The 25556-nt window shown below is 31.8% G+C and overlaps 3 protein-coding genes across 4 annotated transcripts in view; 1 reads left to right on the top strand and 2 right to left on the bottom strand.

Annotated features, from left to right (window-relative positions):
• LOC128165104 (GPI inositol-deacylase-like) overlaps window positions 1–18839 on the top strand; it is a 30161-nt gene extending 11322 nt beyond the window's left edge. The window contains exons 21-27 of the mRNA XM_052829316.1: window positions 12784–12874; window positions 13111–13204; window positions 13717–13917; window positions 14185–14308; window positions 16507–16655; window positions 16895–16996; window positions 17351–18839. Coding sequence (XP_052685276.1) covers window positions 12784–12874; window positions 13111–13204; window positions 13717–13917; window positions 14185–14308; window positions 16507–16655; window positions 16895–16996; window positions 17351–17531 — 942 coding nt within the window. The 3' untranslated portion in view covers window positions 17532–18839. The remainder of the gene's footprint in view (window positions 1–12783; window positions 12875–13110; window positions 13205–13716; window positions 13918–14184; window positions 14309–16506; window positions 16656–16894; window positions 16997–17350) is intronic.
• Window positions 364–10107, bottom strand: LOC128165105 (uncharacterized). Of its 2 annotated transcripts, XM_052829318.1 has the most exons (3): window positions 9767–10107; window positions 8969–9033; window positions 364–6613 (listed from the first exon to the last, which is right to left on the bottom strand). In XM_052829318.1, exon 3 carries the CDS (start codon window positions 6567–6569, stop codon window positions 5289–5291), a length of 1281 nt encoding a protein of 426 aa, XP_052685278.1. In that variant the 5' UTR covers window positions 6570–6613; window positions 8969–9033; window positions 9767–10107; the 3' UTR covers window positions 364–5288. The 2 variants fall into 2 exon arrangements, with proteins under 2 accessions (XP_052685278.1, XP_052685277.1); XM_052829317.1 differs by lacking the exon at window positions 8969–9033 and having other exon boundaries at window positions 9767–10104.
• Window positions 18840–19595: 756 nt separating the features above from the next.
• LOC128167846 (uncharacterized) lies at window positions 19596–24202 on the bottom strand. The gene is made up of 14 exons (XM_052833783.1): window positions 23577–24202; window positions 23133–23183; window positions 22675–22722; window positions 22433–22486; window positions 21949–22011; window positions 21778–21819; window positions 21619–21669; window positions 21446–21493; window positions 21272–21325; window positions 21066–21128; window positions 20850–20912; window positions 20492–20584; window positions 20136–20285; window positions 19596–19787 (listed from the first exon to the last, which is right to left on the bottom strand). Exons 1-14 carry the CDS (start codon window positions 23598–23600, stop codon window positions 19728–19730), a joined length of 864 nt encoding a protein of 287 aa, XP_052689743.1. The 5' UTR covers window positions 23601–24202; the 3' UTR covers window positions 19596–19727.
• Window positions 24203–25556: the final 1354 nt, after the last annotated feature.

Genomic DNA, 25556 nt, shown 5'->3' with positions numbered 1-25556 from the left:
AGTTAATTCTACTCAATTTACCATGTGTGCTTCACATTAGATTTTGCGCAATTAAGTGATTACAGCATTTAAAAAACACGGAAACTTTGACGTCAGTTTAAATTTCTACCCTCAAAGCGTTATGGGGTGTTTCTATTGTCATTGGTTCATTCGGTCAGCAGAGTAAAGACCGCTTATAGAAGTATTCAATGAATTACGTGGTGATAAAAATCAGTATTGAACAAACATTATAAACCATTGTTAAGGACTGGAGTTGAGCACAGAGAAGTTAACTATTAAATCCACCATTTGTCGTCTAACCGTAAAAGATGGTTATGTTGTGCATTTCTCATTGTTTATTTTCTTTTTCTTTTTTTTTGGGGGGGGGGGGAATTCTTATAGATTTCCAGGCCGATTTTTATTAAGCAGTTCTAAAAAATGTTATTCCACAATGTTTGCTTTTCTCAAGTACTAGGAGCTTTTTTCCCCATTGATCTTTCTTATTCATTGATTTCTGAATATACCATTACAAAAAAAAATAATTTTCACTTTTATATTACCTGTTATATACCTTTTGATGTGAAATTTTGATGCCCAGTAGCTTCTTATTGTTTCTTTGTGTTTCAACCTTTCCTTATCTAAGAGACATTGCCTTGGATTAATCATTTGGATTTACCTGTTAAGTTAAGATAAATGGACCCTTGTTTGAGCTCTTTATTAAATCACCTACTGTGTAATAAAGCTTATATACTCTAATAGACTAAACTGAGAAGAGCAGTAAGAATGAGAACTTTTTTTTTTAAATTTGATATTGCATATCATCATGCCGTCATATCATTTGAACTCTCTCTCTCTCTCTCTCTCTCTCTCTCTCTCTCTCTCTCTCTCTCTCTCTGTTATTTATCAGGGTTAATAGAGTGCATACTTTAATCACAGCCAAAGTGAATCTAATTACAACAAATACATGTATTGAATATCAAAATGTCATATTTATTTGTTACATTTAACATCTGCTTTTTATATTTCAATGATATTTTTCTTCTTTTGAAAGAGTCCAAAATTGACTCTACCTTTGACAATATGAACCAATGAATGCTGCCCATGAATGCTGGTATTTGTTCAGATTGAGTAACTCCGTCCATTTTTGTGCCAAATCATGCTACACGTCTCTAAATAAAAAGGAAATAGTTTGTTGTTGCTTGGCAGTCCAATTGAAGAAAGTGGAATAAGGAACTAAGTCATCTTAAAAAGATATGATGCATCTTTCCATGTGTCAAAAAGAAACTAAGCTATTTATATCATTGAAATTATTTGACAGTTGAATCGAGTGCTTTCTAGGTACATTTACCATTTATGCAACAAATAAATATCTTCCGCATTGCAGTATTAATGTGACTAAAAAGAAATGTCATTTTATTTTTGTTTTATTCTCCATTTGACAAAAACAATTTGATGCAGGCACTCAATAAAAACTGGCATTTTATTGCTCTGTCTGTGCATATTTTTTGCTTTAAAAAGCAAATGGATTGGATCTGATATTTTTGTCTTTCTCTTAAATAACAGTGATCACGGACAGGTGCCATTATTGGCATGTGGTGCCATTTTAGAAATGATGGAATGACACTGATGGTATTTGATATTAAAACCCAATTTTGTTACAGTGTTTACAAGTTGATAAACACTTCAAGAACCATGTCACATCTTTCAAAGATTGTCTGTTGACATAGGCCTTTTCCAATCGTCCAATGAAGAAAGACAAGTTTATTAGCGTTGTTAGGGGGCTTATTAAAGAGATAAAGAAAATAAGCCTGCACATCTTCACAGGTAAATTGAAGTCTCATATGCCCAATGTTCTCTTTACACATTTTGAACTCTTTTATGTTGGAGATTTCTCTAGTGGGTTGTCCACACATCTCTTGTCACCGAAAGGCAATATTACAGATTTATGAAGATATAGTGAAAATTTTGTTTCGAGCTTTAACGAACAAAATATTTATCAATAATGTAAATAAAATGTAATACAGTTGTTCTTTGAAAGATTTACAGAAAAGATTTGCTTTAATATTTCATTTCAGTTTTGATAAGATAAAGATAGCAATAATTAGTTAAATCATACTTTGATCATCTCTCTCTCTCTCTCTCTCTCTCTCTCTCTCTCTCTCTCATATATATCTGACTTTTGAAGAAATATGCATTGACAATAAGAGGTCTGGTACTTAATCATAAAAGTTTTTTTTGCCTATTTACTTTCCTTTTACAAGTTTATTTTATCTGAGGAAGTATTCAAACAAGAAAAATTATTTGCTGTCTGTCTGAATGTCATTTATCAACATTAATGTTTTTTTTCCATTTTGGGACCTTTAGTTCTTCCTTTCAAATTCTTGTTAGTTTAGCTGGTGGAGATATTATTTCATTCAAACAGGCATAATATATAAGGGACAAATGAAAACAAAGATAATGCATCTATGGTTAAAAACAAATATTTGATAAAGACTGTGCAAAATAGTATTCATTCAATTCTGCATACACCCATGTATGCAGATCATAGCATTCTGGTGCAGTAACTAAGCACTTGATCATCTGCAAAATTCAATAAAAGGAGTTTATTTTTCCTGTCCGTCCTTAGAATGCTATCAATTATTTGTCAAACTTTACTTGCTTGTATGAAGATTTTCCTTTCACCAGGATCCAAAGGCTAGCCTATGAAGTGCCAGTCATTATCATATTATTAATAATATGTATTAAGCTAAGGGTAAACTGTTATGTAGAATATTGATTTCCAGCCCTGAATTCAATTCAATTTTTCTTCCATGTCTGACCTTCACTGTACTAGATCAAATTTGAAAATGTTTGTCTAAATAATATTAGGTAGATACCAGGGAAAAAAGGGGGTGTAGTAATTAAAGAATTAAGTAACAGTTATAGCCTTATCGGGAAGTTCTTAATGAATGGAAAATTGAGTGCTTTAAAAGAGCAGTCTATTAAAGATATTTGAATATATAACTAAAAGGCCAGAATTTCTAAAGGGTCAATTTTATTTCATTGCTTATTTAATCTGGATATCACAAAATACTAGCTAGTACATGCAGATACATGTATAATATCCAAAACCAAAGACATAAAAATATGTCTCTGCCGAAACAGACAACTTTAAAAGAATAAATGAATCATGTACAAGTTCTAATTTGTTTATAATACCGGTAAGTACTGAAATTTGAAAGTTTGAAACATTGAATGTTCAGCTATGAATTTTTAAAAGTGAAAATATAATTATCATAGGTTCCAGTTAGTATGATTTTTTACTCTGCAAGAAGTAAAATTTTGTAATTCCATTAATGAATCAATGTTTCACTTCTTCTTATTACTGGTAGCCCCAGATTCATGAAATTTCCTGAGCCACCTGTCAATCAAATCCTGCCCTTGACATTCCTGTATGTATTCGATATGGTTTTTCAAATTCTGATTCAACTGCTGAAATCTCCAACTCTCTTCTGTCGGAATTTCCACTCGCTGACTCGCAGCTTTGATTCTGGCATCGTAATTCACTCCAAGGTTGTCCATGACCTTTCGGTAACTTGCAAGGTCATCTATAGCCTGCGCTAGTCTCAAAGTTCCGTTCAAATGGTGGGAAAAATCACACAAGCTGTCTTCTTTTGACAATTTGGAGTCCATATTTTTCATTAGAAATATACCTCGGGAGAAAAATAGATGTTCACTAGCCCTGTCCGCTAGAAGAAGTAGGATATTAATTGGGCAGTTAATTAGTAAAGTTTTATCTACACCCATCTGATGCTCAAGTGTCCAATTTGTACACCTGGGTTCCAATGGATTATGTATTTAAAATCATTTATTCATTGAAATATGATAATGCTTGTCTGCTGCATGCAGCAAAGCAGAACATATTGGCCACTGTGTCCATTGTGAACGGCAATATGAGATGCTCTATCGGTTTGTACATTTTATTGTTTTGTTTTGGTTTATTTTTGAATGACAGTTGCATGAAATGGTTGGAATAATCATTGTGTCTAAAGATGTTGATGTTCATTCATTTATTTCAGTTGTATTAATTACCCTGGTTCCTCATAAAGACATGTAAAATTTACTATTTTAGGATTTGTTTGGATTTGTCTGCTGAAAAAGTTGATTTAAAAAATTTGTTCAATTTTAATAGGGAATTTATTGTTTACATGTACATTCGTTAGTCCACAATCGCGTATACAATCCTTGAAATCATAATTAATTTTGAATAATCAGGAGTTGTGATTCCTATACTGTGATTTAATGAATAAAGCTCATTTAAGAGGTTTTAGAGGAGGTGAGAATATTTAATTAAATAAGAGGGGGATATGTTTTGTTATATTGTGATCATGGCAACTTCCTCACATACATAAAGTCTTGTGTTTGTGTAACCAGTTCCTATTAATTATGTCCCTATTCCTATATCATTGATTTATTCTATACATCAACTTTTTATATTTTCTCAGATAATATTTTCCTTGTCAGTCACATTTATGAAACTTTGCATCACAAGAAGTTCAACCATCAATTTTTTTTTTTTTATTCAGTACCCTTTAAGGATATTAACTCTAATCAATACATGACAGCTATATAAAGTTTTGATTTTCTCTTGATCTTGATGTGTGTGGGAAGAATCCGTTAGACGTGAAACTCTGTTTTATCTGAACCAATATTCTATGTGGTTCCCATGCAGATCGTACAAAAGTATCATTCATTTTCAAACAAACCTGGAAATGTTCCGTCTTTAACGGGTTTCCTGCTCATGTTTATATCAATACATGAAATTTCCAAACCAATCAATACTTATAAACAAAGTTCTTAAAGGAAATTTAATAGAATACTGTTTCAGTTTCCTTTTTTACTTACATTTAAACATTTAGTTGTTGAGTTTTTGTTAACCTTTAGTGAATTGAGTAAATAAATTATAAATAGGGTTGAACTTTTAATCACCATCAAATTAAGTAATGCAAGTGTATATATAAGGATTTCCTTTTCATTTTATTGAAATCAAAACTTTTTCTCACAGACTCTAGTCTGAAAGACTAGGTTGGCTGTGACAATATATAATTATGTAATGCACCACGACATTTCTGGTTAGTAATGTAAACAAAGATTGGCTAAAAACATTTCAGGTTGAAAAAATATGTACTTTACACAACATGTACTGTGTAAATATCAATTAAAACATTGAAGTTCTAAGGCAATATAATTGATTTAAAACATCATCAAGATTTTGACTTGAAGAAAAACAAAAGAATCAATTTTAATACTGTTTGACTGGAAGCCACTGTTCAGCTGCTTTCCATGGATTCCATGCTTTGCGACTTGGATTTTTTATGAGTTTTCCCGATTTTGTCCACAGAAAGAACACTGCCATTTTGGGAATTCAAGTCTTGTTCACTCTGGCCATCTTGTGTCCAGCTGTTGATTTGTTTGTGGGCTTTGTGGGCTAATACTGAATTCACATGCCTCTTCAGGGCATTGTTTAGTCTTCGAAAGGTTGCACCTCCCTCTCCCTTATCAAGGATTATTCGACCTCCGGAGCCTGAAGCCTCAATGCGAGCATTGAAATTTCGGTCCATATTGTTCATCACTTTCCTTTCGTGAACCATTTCATCAATGGCTCTTGAAATTTTGGCGTTGCGAGTCTGAATTTGGTTGCGACTTTTGGAGACAGATTTGGTCGAACGTTGTGAATTGTAAGTGGTTTCAAGGTCTTTAGAATACTGGGATTTTGGCACTTCACTCTCGGGTAGTGAATTTTCCTCAGGAATATCTTGATAAAAAGCATGTTTTTTCTCCACTTTTAGTTTGGCATTGTGGTAAATATTTGGACTAGTCATTTTGCAGTCATCAATGGAAATCACATTCAGAAGTTGGTTGGATTGGGACCTCACTTGAACCATTTCCTGATCGTTGACGTGTATGAGTCTCCCGCGCCCCTCCATCCTGGATATGCTGCTCAGAGTCTCAGATTCTGCTTCATCTGACACGGCCTCTATGTTGTCACTAGTGTGGTCTGCCTCTCCTTCGCTGTTCAGACCATTGCTGGCTTGTTTGGAAGTTTTATCAATTTTATCAAACGCCTCAGTAGCCACATTCTCACCGTTGATAAGCTGTACCTGTTTTGTATTGATTTTCAATAATTGTTTCCCTAATAAGTTTCTTTGGTACACAGCCCGCTCTCCTGAGTAATGCAGGGATGTTTCAGCCAGGTGATTGGTCACATCGTCCAGATCGGTGTCACTGTACAGAAAATGAGGTTGGCGACGAGAACTAGCACTCCAAATACGCTTGCACTCGTTTGCATTATTAGCAGATCTAGTGACGGTTGCTGATCTTGCTCGACTGTTTGCTCTTGGGGTGTTAAGTCTCGGAAAATGGGAAGACTTGGGCCCAAAGTTATTCCGAATATTTTTCCGCCAGTTTTCGATCTGATGTAGTTTCTGAGGCGGTAGATATGTTGCTATTTTTGAACTTTTGTAGATGTGTCCGTCTGCTGCCAGCATGTACATTTGAGTCCAATCCTGGACTTTGTTGTGGTATGACAATGTGCTGGCATCCATATTCATGCACAAGAAGGCCGTTTATCTTTTAATTCCTCTCCATACCACATCTGAAAATTGGAAAGGAGAAATTAATTTTTTTGTTCATTCATTTTCATTTTGTTGACTGGTATTTAATTGTCATTGTGCTGGCAATGTGTACATATGCACAGATTAATTATTCATGCTGTTAGCTCTTTGTATGGTCAGACATTGGCCCATATCCAGGACTCTTACCAGTTTAAGCCCCTAAAATGTCATTTTTTTCTCCATTTCTAAAGATGACAAATATGAAATATCTGAAATCCTTTCTGTAGGTTACCTCTGTGTAAATAAGAGAACTTTTTATGAGAAAAGGGAGTTGTGGACAAATTAAATCAAAAGGGTCACCTGCCTCGGAAGAAAATATGTCACCCTCTCCTATGGATTTATCATTAATTTTCTCCGATAACCCAGTCATCACTGTTTAATCCTCTTCCATTGACAAAAGTGTTTGATCCATTGAAATAAATCATTGGATAAGCTCTATCAAGTACACAACCTTCAAATTCCTAAAGTTTGCTCTTAACTACCAGTTGCAGATGAATTTGTTTTGATGTCTGAGAAGTGTTTTGATATCTAAATTTACCACAATCCTATTCTATTTGAAAAATCTCATAAAATTTGATATTAAAAGATTAATATCTTAAAATTTATTTGCACTGATATAATTGTGCATTCAATGATACGCAAGCCTTTAAATTTGATTTTATTGCACCTATTTTAAGCCTCATTAGTTTGAATTTATGATGTGTGAAATACTTTGCTCTCTCTCTCACTCACTCTCTCTCTCTCTCTCATGGATTATAAATTCTGAATCTGTGTGAAATAATCGGTGTTAAATAAAACCTATAAACAAGAGAATAGAAAGGACAAGAGGACAGGGATATGTACAGAGCCATTATCTGTTACCAAGCAGTACGCATGCAGGGGTCTGGGGAAGTGGAGATGAAAACAATGGAGGAAAAAAACTGTCAAGTGAAAGGGTGCTTCAGATCAGTTTAAGTTTGAAAAGAAAGTATTTGCCCGGTTGTTGTACACGTCGATGGTATTTTGTGTGTCATCAGAAAATTAAATGATTACAAAAAATCTGGTGTTTACCCATGTACCCTTTTTTAAGGGGTTACAGAATAGTCATGTGGGGAATTGAGTAAACACAGCTGATTAGAAACGTAAAATATACGTTTGAAGGATTGAGTGATTATGAACAGTTTAAAGTGCTTGTATACATGGAATGATTAGCATAGCTTCCTAATTTGTGGCGAATAAAGATTTCATTTAAGACTGAGATTTTGATAAAAAGGTGATCTGAGACAATTTGGATAATTAGGAACTTCCTGTAGTTAACTTACCGTACACCTCTGAGATGGTTATATATCCAAGTTTTTTAACAGTTCCAATTCAAAATGTTGATTCTTCTATTTATGAGATTGAGCAATCATGAGTCTTTTGGTAGGCTTAAAAATCTCTAAGCCTGTGTTATGTAATCTTGCTAAATTGAATAGGGTCAAAAGAAGTGGACATATTTCATTGGGTTCAAAAAGTCAGATGGTTTTTCCTTCTTTGAATCATCAATGGTTACCAGTATTGCAATTATAGAAGATTTTACTCTGATAGAGGGATTAAGTGTGTTATTATAACATTGCATGGTTTAATTCATTCGACTGTATATGATCCATTTCATATATGAAGTAATCCCATGGTGGAAATTTGTTTGTTATGTCATTTAAGTTACATTTTATTCAAGTAAATATTTAAATGTTTACTGATTAACTACATTAGTTATTTAATTGTCTCAAATAATAGGTTAAATACCTATGACTTGTTGTTAACATAGATTCTTTTATGTAATAAATTAACTATGCACATACAATGTACATACATGTATGTATATACAGCAATGCGCATGTAATTTACACTGCTCTTATTATTTTGCCCCCTTCAGTCAATATCTTATTTTAATTTGGGGGGGGGGGGGGGGTGGGGGGGGGGGGGGTACATGTTATTCATATTATTTCCAATTAGGTAAAACTTTTTTTTAATTACTGAATTGTTCAACTCACAGAGCTTCTTGAAAAGCAAGAATTTAATTATTATGCTATCTGATTTATTAAAAGAAAAAATAATGTTAAAGACTTCATATTGAAATACAAATCTGGTATACATAAAGGGGAAATAAATTGTTTAGGGTTTTCATTATTAGAAATCAATTATGAATATACTTGTACCTGAATGCTAATACATGTATTGAAAACTAGCTAATGATTCTGCCTATAGAGATTTTGTTTTCCTTTCCAAGTCTATTTCAGCAGTCAATTTGAAAGCCAGATCACCCAGTGAATTAGCTGTAGAAGATTTTAAATGGAGTTTCTTTCACTGGAATTCACCTGAACAATTTCAGATTTAGATATTCAATTTATGCTCAGAACTGCATGCAATTTAATCTTTAAATCTGAAAAGAAAATCTTTGATAGAACTGCTGAGCTTCAGTATTTTTTTTTATTCGCCAGCATTATGAGTTGTTAAAAAATAAAGATGATTACTTAAGAATAAAAAAAATGAATTTAATATTTTGAATTTGAGAGATTAAAAATTGATCTGTGTATTAAGGCACTTGTAATTAAAATATCAAATTGATGTAATTGATATGCATACAAATAATAACTGGGAAGTAACACAATACACTGCTGCAGAGAGATTATGGATTATATGTCTGAATGGTAAAAAGTTTGTCTTCAGGTGCATGCAATGAATTCCTTAGCTAAAAATCCAGTCACATCTTGTAAAATGTTATGAAAAACAAACCTTTTGATTAAAAGGCTGAGGATTATCATACCACTTCAGTGTAGTGATTATTAAAGGTTTACTTTCAGAATTAAGGAACAACACAAGAGAACCATTGCAATTTTCCTTTTTATTTTTTCTACCTCAGTGCTTTTAATATAAATCTAATTTTTTTTTAAAATACTATTGACTAGATATACATGTATGTAATATCAAACATTTAACCTCCAGTAAACAATTATTTGAATCAATATCCAATATCCATTAACTGATCAGTTATATTGGACAGAAATGGAATCACAACTTTTTTTTTTAAATGTTGATCATAAAGTGTACATATACTTGAAAAAACCTTAATATACACATGAATTTAAAGTTAATTGGATGAATTATAGTCTCACCTGATGTGCTCCTTAATTAACGAGAATATCAATACCACTCGGCCATTGTATCAATACACTTGAGAAGTCGGCTCTTATTAACATGTATTTGCTTAATCCATATAGAGTGCATCATTGGAGAACTTCAGAACTTTATGAGGCTTTAAAAGCTTATCTGGGCAGTTTTATCCAATCCATAGAATAGGGGGGGTTGTAGAATTCCCGATCAAGCAATGAACCGTGGCCAAAAGCTGTTGGCCCGTGAAATCAATAGCAATCTAAATAGATACCAGAATAAAAAGAAAGAAAAAAAGAAGGTATTAAAGTCCGTGTATATAGTAATACATGTTTAGTGGAACTTTGGAGTTTAAATTGTGAGGAACCCAGATAGGGTAAATCCTCGAGCTCAGATTCTATCGATTCCCTGATTGTTCGTTGGCTGTTTGGTAGAGCTTCGATACCACCCTAGGGGACTGGAATTTTTGACAAGATCTTGGAGCTGGGGGTCACAGCATTAGTGTCAAAATAATGCACCACCTAAAAAACCAAGCTTATAAAAATAACCCTGTTGGCAATAGCTAAGGTTTTTGCATGTTTTATTTTTTAAATTGATCATATTTATTTTTGCAGAGAGCAGTATTCTAAACAGTAACTGTCGTTTGCCAAAACTATTTTAATAGTAAAAACTTTTTTTTTATTTTAAATGATAGCAATAATTTATGGTCTAAAAAAAAAAAAAGATAAGCTGGTAATCTGAAACTCAGTGTCGTAGTGAAATAAAACTCAGGTGGTGCTATTTTGTATTGTTAAAATAAGGATTTTCTCACAATTTCCCAGATAGAATTCAAATCAGAGGTTTAATGAATTTGATATATCACCTATTGTGTAGATATCAGTTTTCAGTCAAAGGACAGTTGTCGAATGAAAATGATTATACTCAAAGTTAATTGCAAAAATAAAATGGGAAATTCAATATCAATTCAGTGTAAGAAAAAATTTAGGAGTATTAAAAAAAAATTAACAAGGCAATGTGATGTGGAGGAAATTAATCTTTTTGAATGGTAATTTATGATGAAATCACTTTTGTGAAAGTTGTCAAGATTTATGAGAGGAAAAATAAAAGGGTGTCAGGCAATTTACCCTTACTTGCTGTAGTTATTAAATGGTTTTGTTGTTAGCTGTAAATACCACATATATATTGATTTAAGGAGTTATTTTTAAAATGTGGAGTAGTAATTGAACAATGGAAGTAATGCTGGCTAGTATTCATAAATGGACCGACGAAAGAAAAATAACGACCTCAGATTGTTCCTCCGCAGCACACTCAACTTCATTGTTTTCGAGTTTTGAATGAGTGAAGAGAAAAAAAAGAAATTCAAACACCAGCATTAAAGTTATTGGCAATTGTTTTAAACTTCAGTATTCAAACTATATACCTGTCACCATGCATCATCCTGACATTGCAATACTGGTATATTTAAATTGAAACTTTTCTAATAATTTTATCACAAGTAATACATGTAAATTTGCTTTCGACATACTTCTGCTTTAAAACAAGGAGGACAAAAAATATTATTTTGTATAAAACGTTCAGCATTAACATTGAAAGTATTATTATTTCAGTACATTGCTCCTATATGTGTGTATATATATGTCAACATCCCTCGAATCAATATTGAAGCAATATCTATTGAGACGGGTCTTTTAAACAAGATTTAACTTTTCTGAAGAACAGATTTTTGCTACAGGTATTGAAACAAATTTTTGTGAAGGACTCTTTATTAAGAGATTAAAGCTGAACAACTGTTGTTTGCTTTTTGAAGTTTTGCAAATTGGAAAGCAAGAGAAAAGCAAACTTCAAATGTGTCAAGAATATTTGGATAAGTATATATATGTAAAGAAATTTGCAATTTTGATTGTGAGAAAAGCCTTTTCATTTGAAATCACATTAAATGTGTGTGGAGTATTAAATGACCTGAAAAAGGAGTAATATTGAATAAGTCTGAGAGAATTTTTTAGCTGTTTTATTGTGGTAGACATGCTTTACAAATATGTCTAGTGCACCTATTGAAAAATCTCACGGCAAGACTATGTGGAGAAAATAAACTTGCATTTATCTGGACTAAAAGAAAAATAAGACATGCATATATAATTGATAAATATTTTATGCTTTTGAAGCGTCGAATAAGAAAAAAGTTGGAGCTTTTTTAAAAAGTTTATAGAGTTCATTTTCTTGGTCATGAAAATTGGCTCTAAATTCAGCCGATTTGGAACAAAGTGTCTGCTCTATATGAATCACATAGATTGATTCTGTTAATTCCAGTTTTAAAATTCTGTTTGATAAGTTTGTTAGAACTTTGAAAGAATTCTGCAAGGGCCTTTATAAATGGGAAACAAGAAGTCTTTGTGCTTAGTCACACAACATGCCAGTCTGAAAGCCAGCATTAATTCCTGTGTTTGAAATTTTTTTTTCATCATGAAAATCCATAAAAACAAGAAATGTTTGGGGACTTGCAACCATGTGATTTAAATCAAATTGGCCATGCTTTATCAAGAGTGCTTCTCTTCACAAAATTCATTTCTTTTCATTCAGATTTATTCTGTCATTGTTGGAGTCAACAAGGAGAAAGAATCATTGATTCCTTTGAAATTTATTACTGCCAGTCATTTCAAAATGCCTATAAAGTCTTGGTTTCATTTTGAATTGTCTGCAGTTAATTCTCAGACATCAGTGTTATACGTGATCATACCATATTTTGTAAAGTCAAACGAAATCCAGATAGTACATGTTGAAAAAAAATTATGCATGTAAAACATTTGGAATTGGAAATTCATAAAGTTGAACATTTTTCAAAATAAATTACATGTATTACAAAAGTTAAATTGTGAGAATTTTAATAGAAATGACACATAATAATTTAAGGAGCATTGCCACGGAAATGCTAAGGCTTAAGCCTCCAATGGGTTCTTATAAAGACTGCTAGAGTTATCATTCTTGTAAGCATTCTGTTCTTGACCAGATTCCTCAACTTTTTCAGTTTGTCCGTTTCTATGGAACTCTTCTGCCTGGATTTATGGTGGCGGTTTTACTGATGGGGGTGATGCATCAGCTACGGTGTATGGCTAAAGGTGAGAATCTCACAGATGTACATGTTTTATGATGAAATCATAAACAGATTTTTAAAGATCTTTTTTTTTTTTTAAGTTGAATTAGCTATAGAGTTTTTCTTTTGATTTCTATATCCTAACTTCATTTTCAACTGTATATAGAATAAAAAAGTGAAAATGTTGATTCTCTGCATTTTCTGCAGATATGCATCCAATTGATGAAATATACCGGTATTGTTCCGTTGTTTGTTTTGTAGATGGGATATGTCCAGCTTTATTGGATGCTATTGAGGCTAATGGCAAGCCTTACTTTATCATTCCAGTTGCCATGCTTTTGAATTTCATATTTCAGTAAGTGTTTTTAGTCTAATACGGTATCAATGTGTGTGACACATACTGTAGATTCCTAATTTAATGGGAGGAATTAATTTCCACGTAAAATTGTGAGAAGCAACCCTCACAGATTTTAAAGTCTCACTTTTATTTTTCAGACTGTTTTGAACTATAGGAAATCATAACTAAAAATTGGTGATTGCAATTTCATATTATCTTGCTTTAATACAAAACAGCAGAATCGCAAAATTAAGTTCTTGTGTAAAATAAGGAAATTACAGTACTTACCTGTACATTAATCACTGAGAATACATCATTCTTTCAGAGACAGACATGGTTATGCTTCTCTTACATTCTGTTAGACATTTGGTAAACTGTCCCTGTGAATCAACTGTTTTGTATTTGATTAAAAGTACTAGTTTACTCATTTCATGTATAGTTCTTATAATCCAATAATTGATCAAAGAATCAAAGGAGAGAGAGAGAGAGAGAGAGATTGAGAGATCTGACCATGTGGCTGTTCTTTGTAGACTTCCTGTTACCCAGCAAGCTCTGGGAGAGGACAGTGGGATGCTACCAGACACCAGGGAACTGACCAATCAGGGACTTATGATGAGACTTCTGCCCCTACTCCTGTATCTGATTGCACAAGGGCTGATCAACTTCCAGTGTTTTGTAATCGATATAGGAATGAAATTCCTCAGTCAAGTTTTTGGAATTTTATGTTCATGGTAATCAAATTCACTTAAAGTTGAAAAAAAATATAAATTTTTGTCAATTTTTAGAATTGCTTGCGTTTGGTACTTGAATAAATGTGTATTTAATTGTTTATACTAAATACCAGTATTTAAACTAGTGAATCTTAGATATTTCACTGCAATTTACTTAAAAGTATGTGTTTCAATACTAATTTCTTTACCAAGGACTTCAGAATCTATGAATAAACCATTTTTTCCTGCTTATATGATGTACGTACATTAACTCATGTTTCCTTTTAGCTGTCCGTTGCCAAGCAGCGAAGGCCGAGTAGTCCCAGCATTCCTAGTGTTAGCATTGGTGCTTTCCGGTGTTCTATGTGGAACATTGGGCCTTGTCATCTGTTACTTCGTTTGTATTGTAAAGGTAATAAATACATACAGTTAGACCTTAAAGGTCATATGAAACGATTTTTAACACTATGATTTTCTTTCATGAATATAAAGCTTGGTATAAACAAATGTTAAAATACATGATGTAAGATTTTTTTGCCTTTGCATTACTGAGAAATAACCATGAAAACTGAGCACCTGAAAAAATTCTTGCCCGCTTATCGTTCTTGATTTTGTGGATTTATGACGTCACAAAGACCCACCGATGTAAACAATGCATTAAAACTAGTGTAATTTTACAGTAGTTTATTGATTAAATTTTAGTAATTTTTGCATATATGAACGTGTCTTTCTTTTCAAATGAGATCATTTGATTTCGTAGTAGCCTACAGATGACTTAGTTTTAATTGGTCGTTAATGAATAAATCTAATATCACTGAGCTTCTCACAAAAGTAAAATCATGATGAAGATCCCGTACTGGAGTGGAAATTTAACGAAAGAAATGCTCCAACATTTACAGCTGATTAATGAATTATCCTTATCCTTTTGAAATAGAAACATCCTTTTCTTGTTCGGTACGTATAATATTTGAGCTACATTTAAAGGGAATTAACGCATTTAAATTGATTTGATTTATTTTGTCACATAAAAAAGTATATAAGGCAGGCCAATGAAAATGTTTGAGGCATTGTGTACATAGTTGGTTTAAAAGAGCTGCTATAAAATGCTGCAAAATTATTCTTAAATTTTATTTCGAAATAATATAAATTTCTGACTTATTGATATACACATGTAGCAATATCTATAGAAAATACTTTGTGTACACGTGTATTAACGTTTTATTAAATTAGATCGCGGAAATATGACATTTAAGGATTTAGAAATGTATCGGTAAAATAAATCGGTTGTTTGATAAAAATAGTTGTGAGCGAATGTGAAGATAATCAACAGATTTTATTAAGAACAAGCATCAATAATGATAAAAAAACGAAAGAAAACATTGCGGAAGAAAGTGAGATAAAAGGGATCTGTGAGTAAACACCGCACATACACGTTTTAAAATCAAAACACCGCACATTCAAGTACACGTTTCAAAAACAAAACATTTGAAGAAATTTCTCTTAGGCTAAAAATAATTAAATGGTAACATATTTGTGAATTTGAAAGTGAAACAAACAATATAATCGTGACGCGAATTGAATAAGGCACAATGAGGCCTACAAGTTGTTTAGAAAAAAAAATCTGAAAATTGCATGGACGTGCAAATGGGAAAAAACGATCAGACTTATTTTTGAATTTGTCAATTTCATTTAAAAGATCAAAATAAAACATATAAATATGCTTATATCAAAATTATATTATACTTGCATGTGGATCTATGAAGAAAATCATTTATTCTCCCTGCAGTCTCCAAACTGAATATCATTATGTACACGCTATTACATGTAAATAGAAACGCACACGATTTCATTTCTTGAGAGAAAAAATACTGACGTGGTTAATTATTGTATAATTATACAAGTTTTTTTTATATAAAATAGTATTTTTTTTCTTTTAAAATGCTGCAAAATGACATGGATATTTGTATTCACAACATAGCTTTATAAGGCGATTGGGTCTTACTGACGTCATAAGCAAGGGAGGTAAGCCGCGTAAGTCAATGTTCCTTTTCACGATTAAGTAATTTTGATCGACTGTGGCGCTCACATTTTGCACAAAATATCCAAAAAACAATGTCAGTCTTATTAAATAGGCACTTATGAACTCATTCCCGTATATAACTCAATATGGTCAGGATATCGTTTCATATGACCTTTAATAGTAAAATTCCTTCATCTGTTTTGTAAAAAAAAATTGGCAATGTACAGATAGGCTTATGAAATCTTAAGGTCCATTCATTTGTATTGTAATAGGCAAATACAGTAAGGCCTATATACATATATATTTAGCTTAGGTCCTTCGTTTGTTTTGTAAGGGAAATTGATATAAACAGTTGGATCTGTATGTGTAGGTCCTGAGTAATCCAACATACTTCAGATTCTGACAAAAAATATGATCTGTCACTTTCATTCTGTTAAAGAAATGTCTATGAATTTGACTTAGTTTGATTAACAATTTCATGTATTTAAAAATGGAATTTAAGAATTGCAATTGTATTGTAAAATAGAAAGGAAAAAACCAGAAAGATTCATTAACAAATTGTCATTTAAGAATTATTTTATTTCCTTCAGGTTCTAAGGACCTACCATGTATTACGACAGGACATCTTAGACTCGGGCGTCCAGTCACGCTATAATCTGTACCAGACCACACTGCTTCTGCTGATGTGGATGATGGGCCTCAACCTACCTCCAATGATAGTCTGGCTCAAAAATATTCAGTATGTAGTTCAAAATGTGAAATTTAATATTTAATCAAATTTTGAAAAAAATGAAATGTTAATGCTGTAAAATAGCATACTGCCGATCAAGACAATAAACTGTTTTAAACACATTACACTTGCAAAAGCATTGGAAAATAATCGTAAATGCATTAGTTGAAAATTGTATTATGATATAAATCTTTTACTATTTTGAATCTGAAGACAGTAATAAATCATGGCATATTTCTGTTTTGTAGGTATTCTATAATCTTATACAATGATCCCACTTGGCTCACTTCCATTTTATGTATCCTCGCGGTAGGAGCATTGCTACTCTGTGATGATCCCCTCTCAGGAAAGTATGGAACTTATTCTTTTTTCATAAATACCTGATGCTTAAATGTTTATTTACTTTTAATTAGATATGCTGTAAATCAATTTTCATATGTATGTGCAAAAAATTTTGCAAGGTCAAAGTTCATCGTCCTTATTGTTTTTTATTAACACAAGTCCTTTGTTGTCTATTATTCTTCATTGATAAGATCATCTATATTGAAATTGCAAAGAAAGAAAATGAAAGTTGGTTTACGTTTGTTTCATTTGCTTCACATTAACATTTCTGTTTACAACAGTAATAAAAAATTTTATTATTGATTTCCGTCACGTATTAGGTACTAAATTTTCCCAAAATGCAATTTTGTTTTCTGTGACAGGGACCACTACTTTTCGACCTGTATAGGGGTGTACATCCTAACAGTCTTCTTGGTTCTGTACGGGACTCTGTCCACCTACCGTATCTCCTATGTCATCCCTGCCACCTTATTTCTGATGGCTATACCACAGGTTGTGAGCAAACTGAAGTCAAGCCCACCACAGAAAGACAGAAATATGTAAAGTTTATAGTGGTGTACGTGTAGCAAGAAGTACGAGAAACATTTAAAGTTTATAGTGGTGTACATTAGCACGAAGTATGAGAAACATTCAAATTTATTCAAATTTAAAAGTGGTGTAGCTAGAACCACCAGAAATATGTGATGAATTAAGTGGTGTAGCTATAAACACCAAAAATGTGTGAAGTATTAAGAGATTTGATTATGTTAGAACCACCAAAAATATTTGAAGTTAAAAGTGGTGGTTAGGACCACCCTGAAAGAGAGTTCGTAAGTGAAAATTTACAAACTATGTCAAACTTGCTTTACATAATCTGATGTTTTGATTTTGCATTAGTATGAAAGAACTTCATTTGTTTGACAGTCATGTAGTTGTGTTTTTGTAAATATCTTATGAATGATTTATATACAATATTAATATATTCAGAGATTAATATGATTTCCCATACCAATGTTGACAACCACAACTTAATAACTTTGCATGTGATTATTTGTTAGTACAATATTAATATACTTGTATGAATGCATAAATATCATTTGGTTGAATTTGTTGGGAGTTTTTGTATGCTTGATGATTGGTATCCAGATAGATTCATATTCAATTTTTTTTTTTAATATCAAATTTTTGCACTTTCATACAAATGACGAATTCTTTTGTGATGTTGAAATGGTGCACACTTATGTTGTGTCTTAAACAGATGATATACACAGAATGTTTATCAAAGCTTGTATTTTTTTTGGGGGGGGGGGGTGATGATTGGTTTGTAGTGTGTCTGTGTGTGTGTGTCTTTTGTAACAAGCAGGCCTCTTTATTATTTGTACATTCCAAGTTTTAAATACTGTATACAAGGAAATATTCGCCCCCGTTTTTGTTTTGTTTTTTGCTCCTTTAACCTTTTGCCCTTGTCGTCTGCGGGTGGATTTAAGACTGGGTGAATTTCAATGTTTCAATTTATTTTTCTTTAAACATACTGTGTCTGGGCAAATTCAAGATGGGGCGAATCTGTTTGCAAGTGTAGAAGGGTGATAATTACACCGGGCAAAAATAACCCTGTATACAGTATCTTAGAACGAGCCATTTTAATTATTGGTTTAGGATCTTTTTTTCTTTCATTTTCATCAACCAAAGGTGCAATTTTTTTTTTCAAATAATTTTGTTCATTGTCCAATTCTAGAATTACTTTCATTCACATTTGTTATTTTTTATCTTTACATGTTTGTATGTGGCATGCTTAAATGCTGGCATTATCTTTTTACAGGATATGTCATTTAACTTCCAAAGTGATTTACAATTAAAGAATGGGAAAATGGATTTACTTGGGTTTTTTTTAACATCATGCATAATTTTTGTTATTTTCAAAACAAGAGGCAAAATTTAATAATGCAACATAGTCTGATAGACAGCCCTTAGCCAAAAATGGAGTAAAAACTGAACTTAAAGAAGCATAATATTGAGTAGTTTTATATATACGGAACTTGAGCAAAGATCATTAAAGAATCAAGTTATTTCGGCAGTTTAATCAAAGTTCTAGAGGTTGATTAACATTTACAGTGACATGGTATGAGTTTTCGTTGCTTTAGCATTACGTAAAATACTGACGGCTTTGTTTTTACCAAACAATCAGATTAATTATATCGAGATGTATGCAGCAGTATATAAGATGTTGATTTCACAAAAACATTATTTAAAAATTCCTTACAACAGAATTTAATGCAACGTTGCCTTAATTTAGATAAAAAGAAAAAGGTAAACTTAGCCGTAGTAGAACAATAAAATATTTCCTTTAAAGGTATAGCAAGCATTGCAGAAAAATACATAACCTGCATAAATATATTTTATATTACGGCTGCCTTTTAGAGAGTTGCCTTAGTTACTCTCGTTTGTTACCGTGATATCACGTGACCAATAGGCCACCTTTAAAATTACACTGGGCACATCTCTCATAACAATGAAAAATCTCAAGCAAACATAATCTTTACTTAAGTTTATCCATACCTTGTACTTACATCACCGGAAGTCATAATTATTTTAGATAAGAAACAAAAACAAAAAACTGGCATATATAGTAATTGAATTAATTTATTTTTAAATTAATTGTTAATTTTTAAGCAATTCACTGACAGGATATAACACAATTATTATTTTTCTTTCAAACAGGTACATGTAGGTTAGAGTAGAGGTGCTGAATGGAGCAGACTATCAGATTCCAAAAAACTTCTTGATGCGGCGTACGAAGTTTGACTTCTTGCTTCTTTTGGTCTAAAACAGAAATTAGAAATAAAATATCAATGAGGAACACAGTTGTATGCACCTTAATCATCAAGGAGGCTGGATGGTCCACAAATTAACCATTAACCATATATCTAGAATTTTAAGGTACGATTTTTAAAGTTATAATCTTATATCTAGTGAAGAAAAATCCATATAATTAACCTTTAAATTTTTATTTTTTTTTTTATTTTTTTTTTTGGGGGGGGGGGGGGGTCTTTATTTTTATATGGAGCTCTTTTTCTAAATGAGAACAATCAAGTCTAAAAACGGCCACGACCATCGAGCCCTCCTCATATATAAACTTGATGTAAATTTTTACACTATATAATTACGTACCTGATCTTTGGATGCCGAGAGGCTCTCACGTGTGTTGTCTACAGAACACGTGACCGGTGGGGATGAAACTTGACATCCATCGTCCATTTTATTTGCGACAGTTACCATGGTTACTTCCTTTCTTTTCTCAACTTTTAGCTCATTTTCCAGCTACAATAAAAAAAATACGGTTGATGGAGAACAATCTACTCGTGACATAATGTGATATTTATATATTCAAAATTTATAAGATTTATAATGAAGCGTGTAAATAAACTAAATAACGCTCACGGCGTTAATTTTGGATGTTACATAAAACTACGACTATGATTTTTAGTACAGGTGCTTTTGTTTTAAAGCTGTATTTTGTTCGGTACCTTTGCATTGCACCTGAACGTGTCCACTCCAAACACGAATAATTTCCGAGGCAGAAAGTCTCCCTCTTCTTCAGGTTTCTCTACCTGGCACATCTATCAAACAAAACAAGAAACAATGTATTATAGAACAGAAAATAATTGAAAATTGGTTCACTTGTACATTTAATCCGTAACAGTGACTATGAATGACAAAAGAAACACGAAAATAAAGGAAAACTTATTTGTGGCGTTTTAATTTCGGGGTTTAGTTACCGTTGAGAAAAAAAATTTACAGAACACGTTATACACAGTGATACCAGGTAACCGAGTTCGGGCTATCCCGAGTCACCTGTATTTATAAATGCGTTTGGTAGCTTACCATCAGGTCTGTGTAACCCAGTCGTTTGATCTGATTTAGCAGTTTTCTTTCATTCATCTTAGTCTACAATAAACGTAAAATGATTTGATTCACATCATGAAACGAATGTATTGTCTTATCAGGGATATGGAGATTAAAGAGTTATATGTTTGTTTGATAAAATCATAAAATTTGAGAGTGAATCCAGTAATTTCTTACAATATGTCTTTTACTCACCATCATTTCTTCCTGAAACGCTCTCTTGGCGCGATGCATGTCATCTCTCTCTTTTACTTTTATCTGTTAAAAGATTGAATGTAAATCCAGTTTGCAAAATGTTTTAATTTTAACTGTTGACAAAATTTAGAATAATGCTTTGCCATATAGAGATTACAAAAATATATATATATATACATGTATATGTAAACAATTTTACGTCTCACCAACAGGTCTTCTTGAAGTTTCAGTAAATTTGTGTGGTTTTCTTGGAGCATTATCTAAATATAAAGAATTTACAATAACATGTATGAGTAAGATGAATGTGAAACTGCTTTTTTTTAATATAAAAGGAATAAAATGAACTCTGAAATAGAATATTTTTTTAAATCGTTTCTTACCATGATTTTTCTCGCCATCTGGGGATTCCGTCTTGTTCTTATACTTCTCTATAAAAAAAAAAAGAAGAGACTTTTGCATTATGAGTGTCCCGTAAATGCGTATAAAATCACAGAGAAAATAAACTAAACGGAGAAAAAACAGTAAAAAGGAAGAAATAAGTGTAATGCATTACCACTAAGTGAACTAGAATATTATCAAGAAGTCTATCCTTTTTCTCTTTGTGCTGCAAAGATATATCAACTCACAATTAAGACAAAATACTTTTAGTGAAAGATATTTGTTGTATAATATAAACGTAAAATTTATTTTCAAATTAAAAGGTTATAATTACCATGCTTTCTCGAATGGTTTCCAATCGGTTTTCGTTCGCTTCCTATACAAGAAAAAAAATCGACATTCTCTAAACTAACACATATGAAATTAGTTATTGTTTAATGATATACATAATATGGCAGATAAAAAATAAATTTTTTTCTTGCATAATATCAAATATGCTATTTACCGCTAACTTGTTGAAAACATCTACATTTTTCAATTCTTGACCTTTTTTCTCGTTGATCACCATCTATAAATATTAGGAAATTGTTAATTCACGTATTCAATGTGTTAGATTTTACTGTGTGTCTGTTGGGGGGGGGGGGGGGGGCTTGTAAACATTTTTATTCAGTGCAGTTCAGTTTATTTTACTCAAAACTATGAAATGGTACATGAGGTACATGAACAAGTTTATTGTGTATGTCAAACAGAAAGTATATGGGATGAACAAAAAAATTGATTAATTTTTAAGCCGACATACACAATTTTCGTAATATCAAATAGGGGTTGTTTATTTATTTTTTTGCATAATTTAATTTCAACAAACTTTTTTAGTATTAGGGTATTAGGAACAATACAGCTATAGGAATTTCAATCTCTAGCGATGAAATTTCTGACAATTATATGAAAAATACAGATTGTTCAAACTACAAAATATGAATCCCACATACCAATAGCTCTCTGTGATTCTCCATCATCTTCTCGTGGTGATCTTGAATTCTTTGCTACATTCAATTATAATGAAGTATTACAATGTATTACATGTATGTATAATTGTGTACATTACAAATTAAAACCATGTTTACATACCAAAACTTATAATCTGATACATGTACATGTAGTATTAATCAAAACTTAAATTCAATTATTTGATTTATTATTTAAAAAAATATATGCAATATCTTAGACATACCATAACTTTTTTAGCCATCTGAGGGCTTCTTCGTGGAAGTAATCTCTTCTGTAAATATTAGATTAGAAACTTAATGATAGATAGATAGATAGATAGATAGATAGATAGATAGATAGATAGATAGATAGATAGATAGATAGATAGATAGATAGATAGATAGATAGATAGATAGATAGATAGATAGATAGATAGATAGATAGATAGATAGATAGATAGATAGATAGATAGATAGATAGATAGATAGATAGATAGATAGATAGATAGATAGATAGATAGATAGATAGATAGATAGATAGATAGATAGATAGATAGATAGATAGATAGATAGATAGATAGATAGATAGATAGATAGATAGATAGATAGATAGATAGATAGATAGATAGATAGATAGATAGATAGATAGATAGATAGATAGATAGATAGATAGATAGATAGATATTGACGTAGAATACTATACCAGTAACTCCACTTGAACATGTTCTACAATTCTACGTCTTTTGTTCTCAACCTGCAATTATTGATAAATGATTAAAACTTTTTTTTTAATATTTTCATTGAAACGAAATTATATGTATATGATTATCTGAATATTCCTACAACTTAAAATTTCAGTATTCGATCTGACGGTATTGATTAAAAAAGGGTATAAATCATAATGTTGTTTTCAAAAATAACCCATAGACCTACATTGAATATTACGTTTAATCTTTACTCTATTGCAAAAGCACGAGCATTTCAAGAAATAATGGTATTCCATAGTTCTGTGAAAGAATGAAGAGATGTGCTTACAAATGACATTTATAAGAATTATCATAAAAAAGGTTTGGCAGTGGCACGTTAACCATTGTTGTATGCTTTATGTTTTTGTTTCACTGAGAATATTATATTGTAAAATGCTTACCAAACTTTGCTCTATTTGATCCATATCGATAATCTAAATAAGAAAAATATATATTTACATGTATTGTCACTTATTACAGTTGACGCTGTCATTCAATCGTGTCCAAAACAAAAGATGGAGTATTCTTACATATAAAACTAAGGAATTTAGAAATACCTTCTGCAAATATCCAGCGACTGCCTTTCTCTCAAAATATGTTGTGTTTTGTTTGTAACAACTCTTGTGACGTTATTGATTTTGTTACGTCAGATACATTATGACGCAAAAATTATAGCAATTAGAACGTCATTTGGGGTTTTTTTCCGAATTAATCCACGGCTGATATTAAAGAAACTGTTGATGCGACCTTTTTTTTTCTTAATGTTGCAGATATACATGTTTATCGAATAAAATAATCTCTAATGAGCATGATTTTCCCTTTGACTTTTACACACAGACATCAATCCACGAACACCCATTTTCAATGCAATACGTTTGTATTTGTAAGGCAAAGTAAGATTTTTATTATTAATTTTAATTAATCATGGATTACAAGACTGTCAAGAACTTACAGAATTCCATACATATGTGTAGATACAGTTATGAGTGACAGAAATAGATCAAGCGTTTTTGTGTTTTAAGGGGGGTTCGTTTTTTATTAAGGTCTTCCGTTTCCAACGGAAGACCTTATTGTTATTGCTTTGTTTCTTTTTCCCTTTTATTTTTTTTTTTTCTTACGCTTTTTTGTACAAGCGATTTCTTGAAAACGGCTTGACCGATTTTCCTGAAAATTTCAGATCTTGTAGATATTAATATTAAACTTTATATATAATTTTTTATTTTAATGACGTCATTTCCGTTCGGGAGATATTGACGTTTTAGTGATTTTTAGAGGGTCATTTTGTCCTGCTATCTCCTCCGAAACGAAAAAAGATATTGAATTTAAATTTTCAGGGATTGCAGACAAAAAATTGTAGATGTGTTTAAAGGCATTTATGGCTGTCTGGAAGGCGTCGAACCTGGCTTGGACCCGAAAATCGAGTTTGAAAAAACGACGTAATTTTTAATGGTTTTCGTTCTTTATCTCCTTTCCTGAAAATATTTTACCATAACATATAGGGCAAATAAAATTTATATTTACAAGAGCTTTCATTTGATAACAAGAAAAAGGGGCTGAACCCTCAAATTGGGGGCCAAAAGGGCTCTAAAGTCTTTCTTCCATAGCACTTTACTGAGAAATATTTTGTAATATGTTTAAGAAGCAAAAATGTTCATCTTTTACTTATGAAACTATACATTATAAAATTTTTATTATGCGTTACGTAATTAGGGGTTTTAAGGGGCCAGTAGTCCAAAACTTCGATCAAATATGTCTAAAAAAGGACAAATATTTTGAAAAGCAATATAGAATAAAAGATGCTTAGAATGATGTTTTAAACAATATTCAATCATAAAATTTCGTCATCTGGCCCCAATAAGGAGATTAGGGGTCAGCCCCTAAAATGTCCTATCCCAGATAGCTCTAAAACAGCAAAGAATTTCTAAACACTTGTTGAACAAAATATGTTTAATATCAAAAGAACTTTCGTATGATGCCAAGAAAAAGGGGCTGGCCCTTCAATTTAGGGGCCAAAAGGGCTCTATAAAGTCTTTCTTTCATAGCACTTTACTGAGAAATGTTTTGTAATATGTTTAAGAAGCAAAAATGTTCATCTTTCACTAATAAAACTATACATTATAAAATTTTTATCATGCGTTACGTAATTAGGGGTTTCAAGGGGCCAAAATCCAAAACTTTGATCGAATATATCTCAAAAAGAACAAATATTTTGAAAAGCAATATAGAATAAAAGATGCTTAGAATGATGTTTCAAACAATATACAGTCATAAAAGTTTCGTTATCTGGCCCCAATAAGGAGATTAGGGGTCGGCCCATAAAACGTCCTATCCCAGATAGCTCAAAAACGGCAAAGAATTTCTAAACACTTGTGAACAAAATA

This window comes from Crassostrea angulata, chromosome 10 (assembly GCF_025612915.1).
Source record: "Crassostrea angulata isolate pt1a10 chromosome 10, ASM2561291v2, whole genome shotgun sequence".
Lineage (NCBI taxonomy): Eukaryota > Metazoa > Mollusca > Bivalvia > Ostreida > Ostreidae > Magallana > Magallana angulata.
This window is presented reverse-complemented; position numbering and strand designations above follow the sequence as displayed.

Excerpts from the sequence above, each read along its gene's own strand:
- LOC128165105 (XM_052829318.1), bottom strand. The coding sequence starts at position 6,569 with ATGAATATGGATGCCAGCACATTGTCATACCACAACAAAGTCCAGGAT.
- LOC128167846 (XM_052833783.1), bottom strand. The coding sequence starts at position 23,600 with ATGGATCAAATAGAGCAAAGTTTG. Across the intron at positions 22,012-22,432 it reads AGAATCACAGAGAGCTATTG|ATGGTGATCAACGAGAAAAA; the intron begins GTATGTGGGATT and ends TAATATTTATAG. Across the intron at positions 21,670-21,777 it reads AAACCATTCGAGAAAGCATG|CACAAAGAGAAAAAGGATAG; the intron begins GTAATTATAACC and ends ATATCTTTGCAG.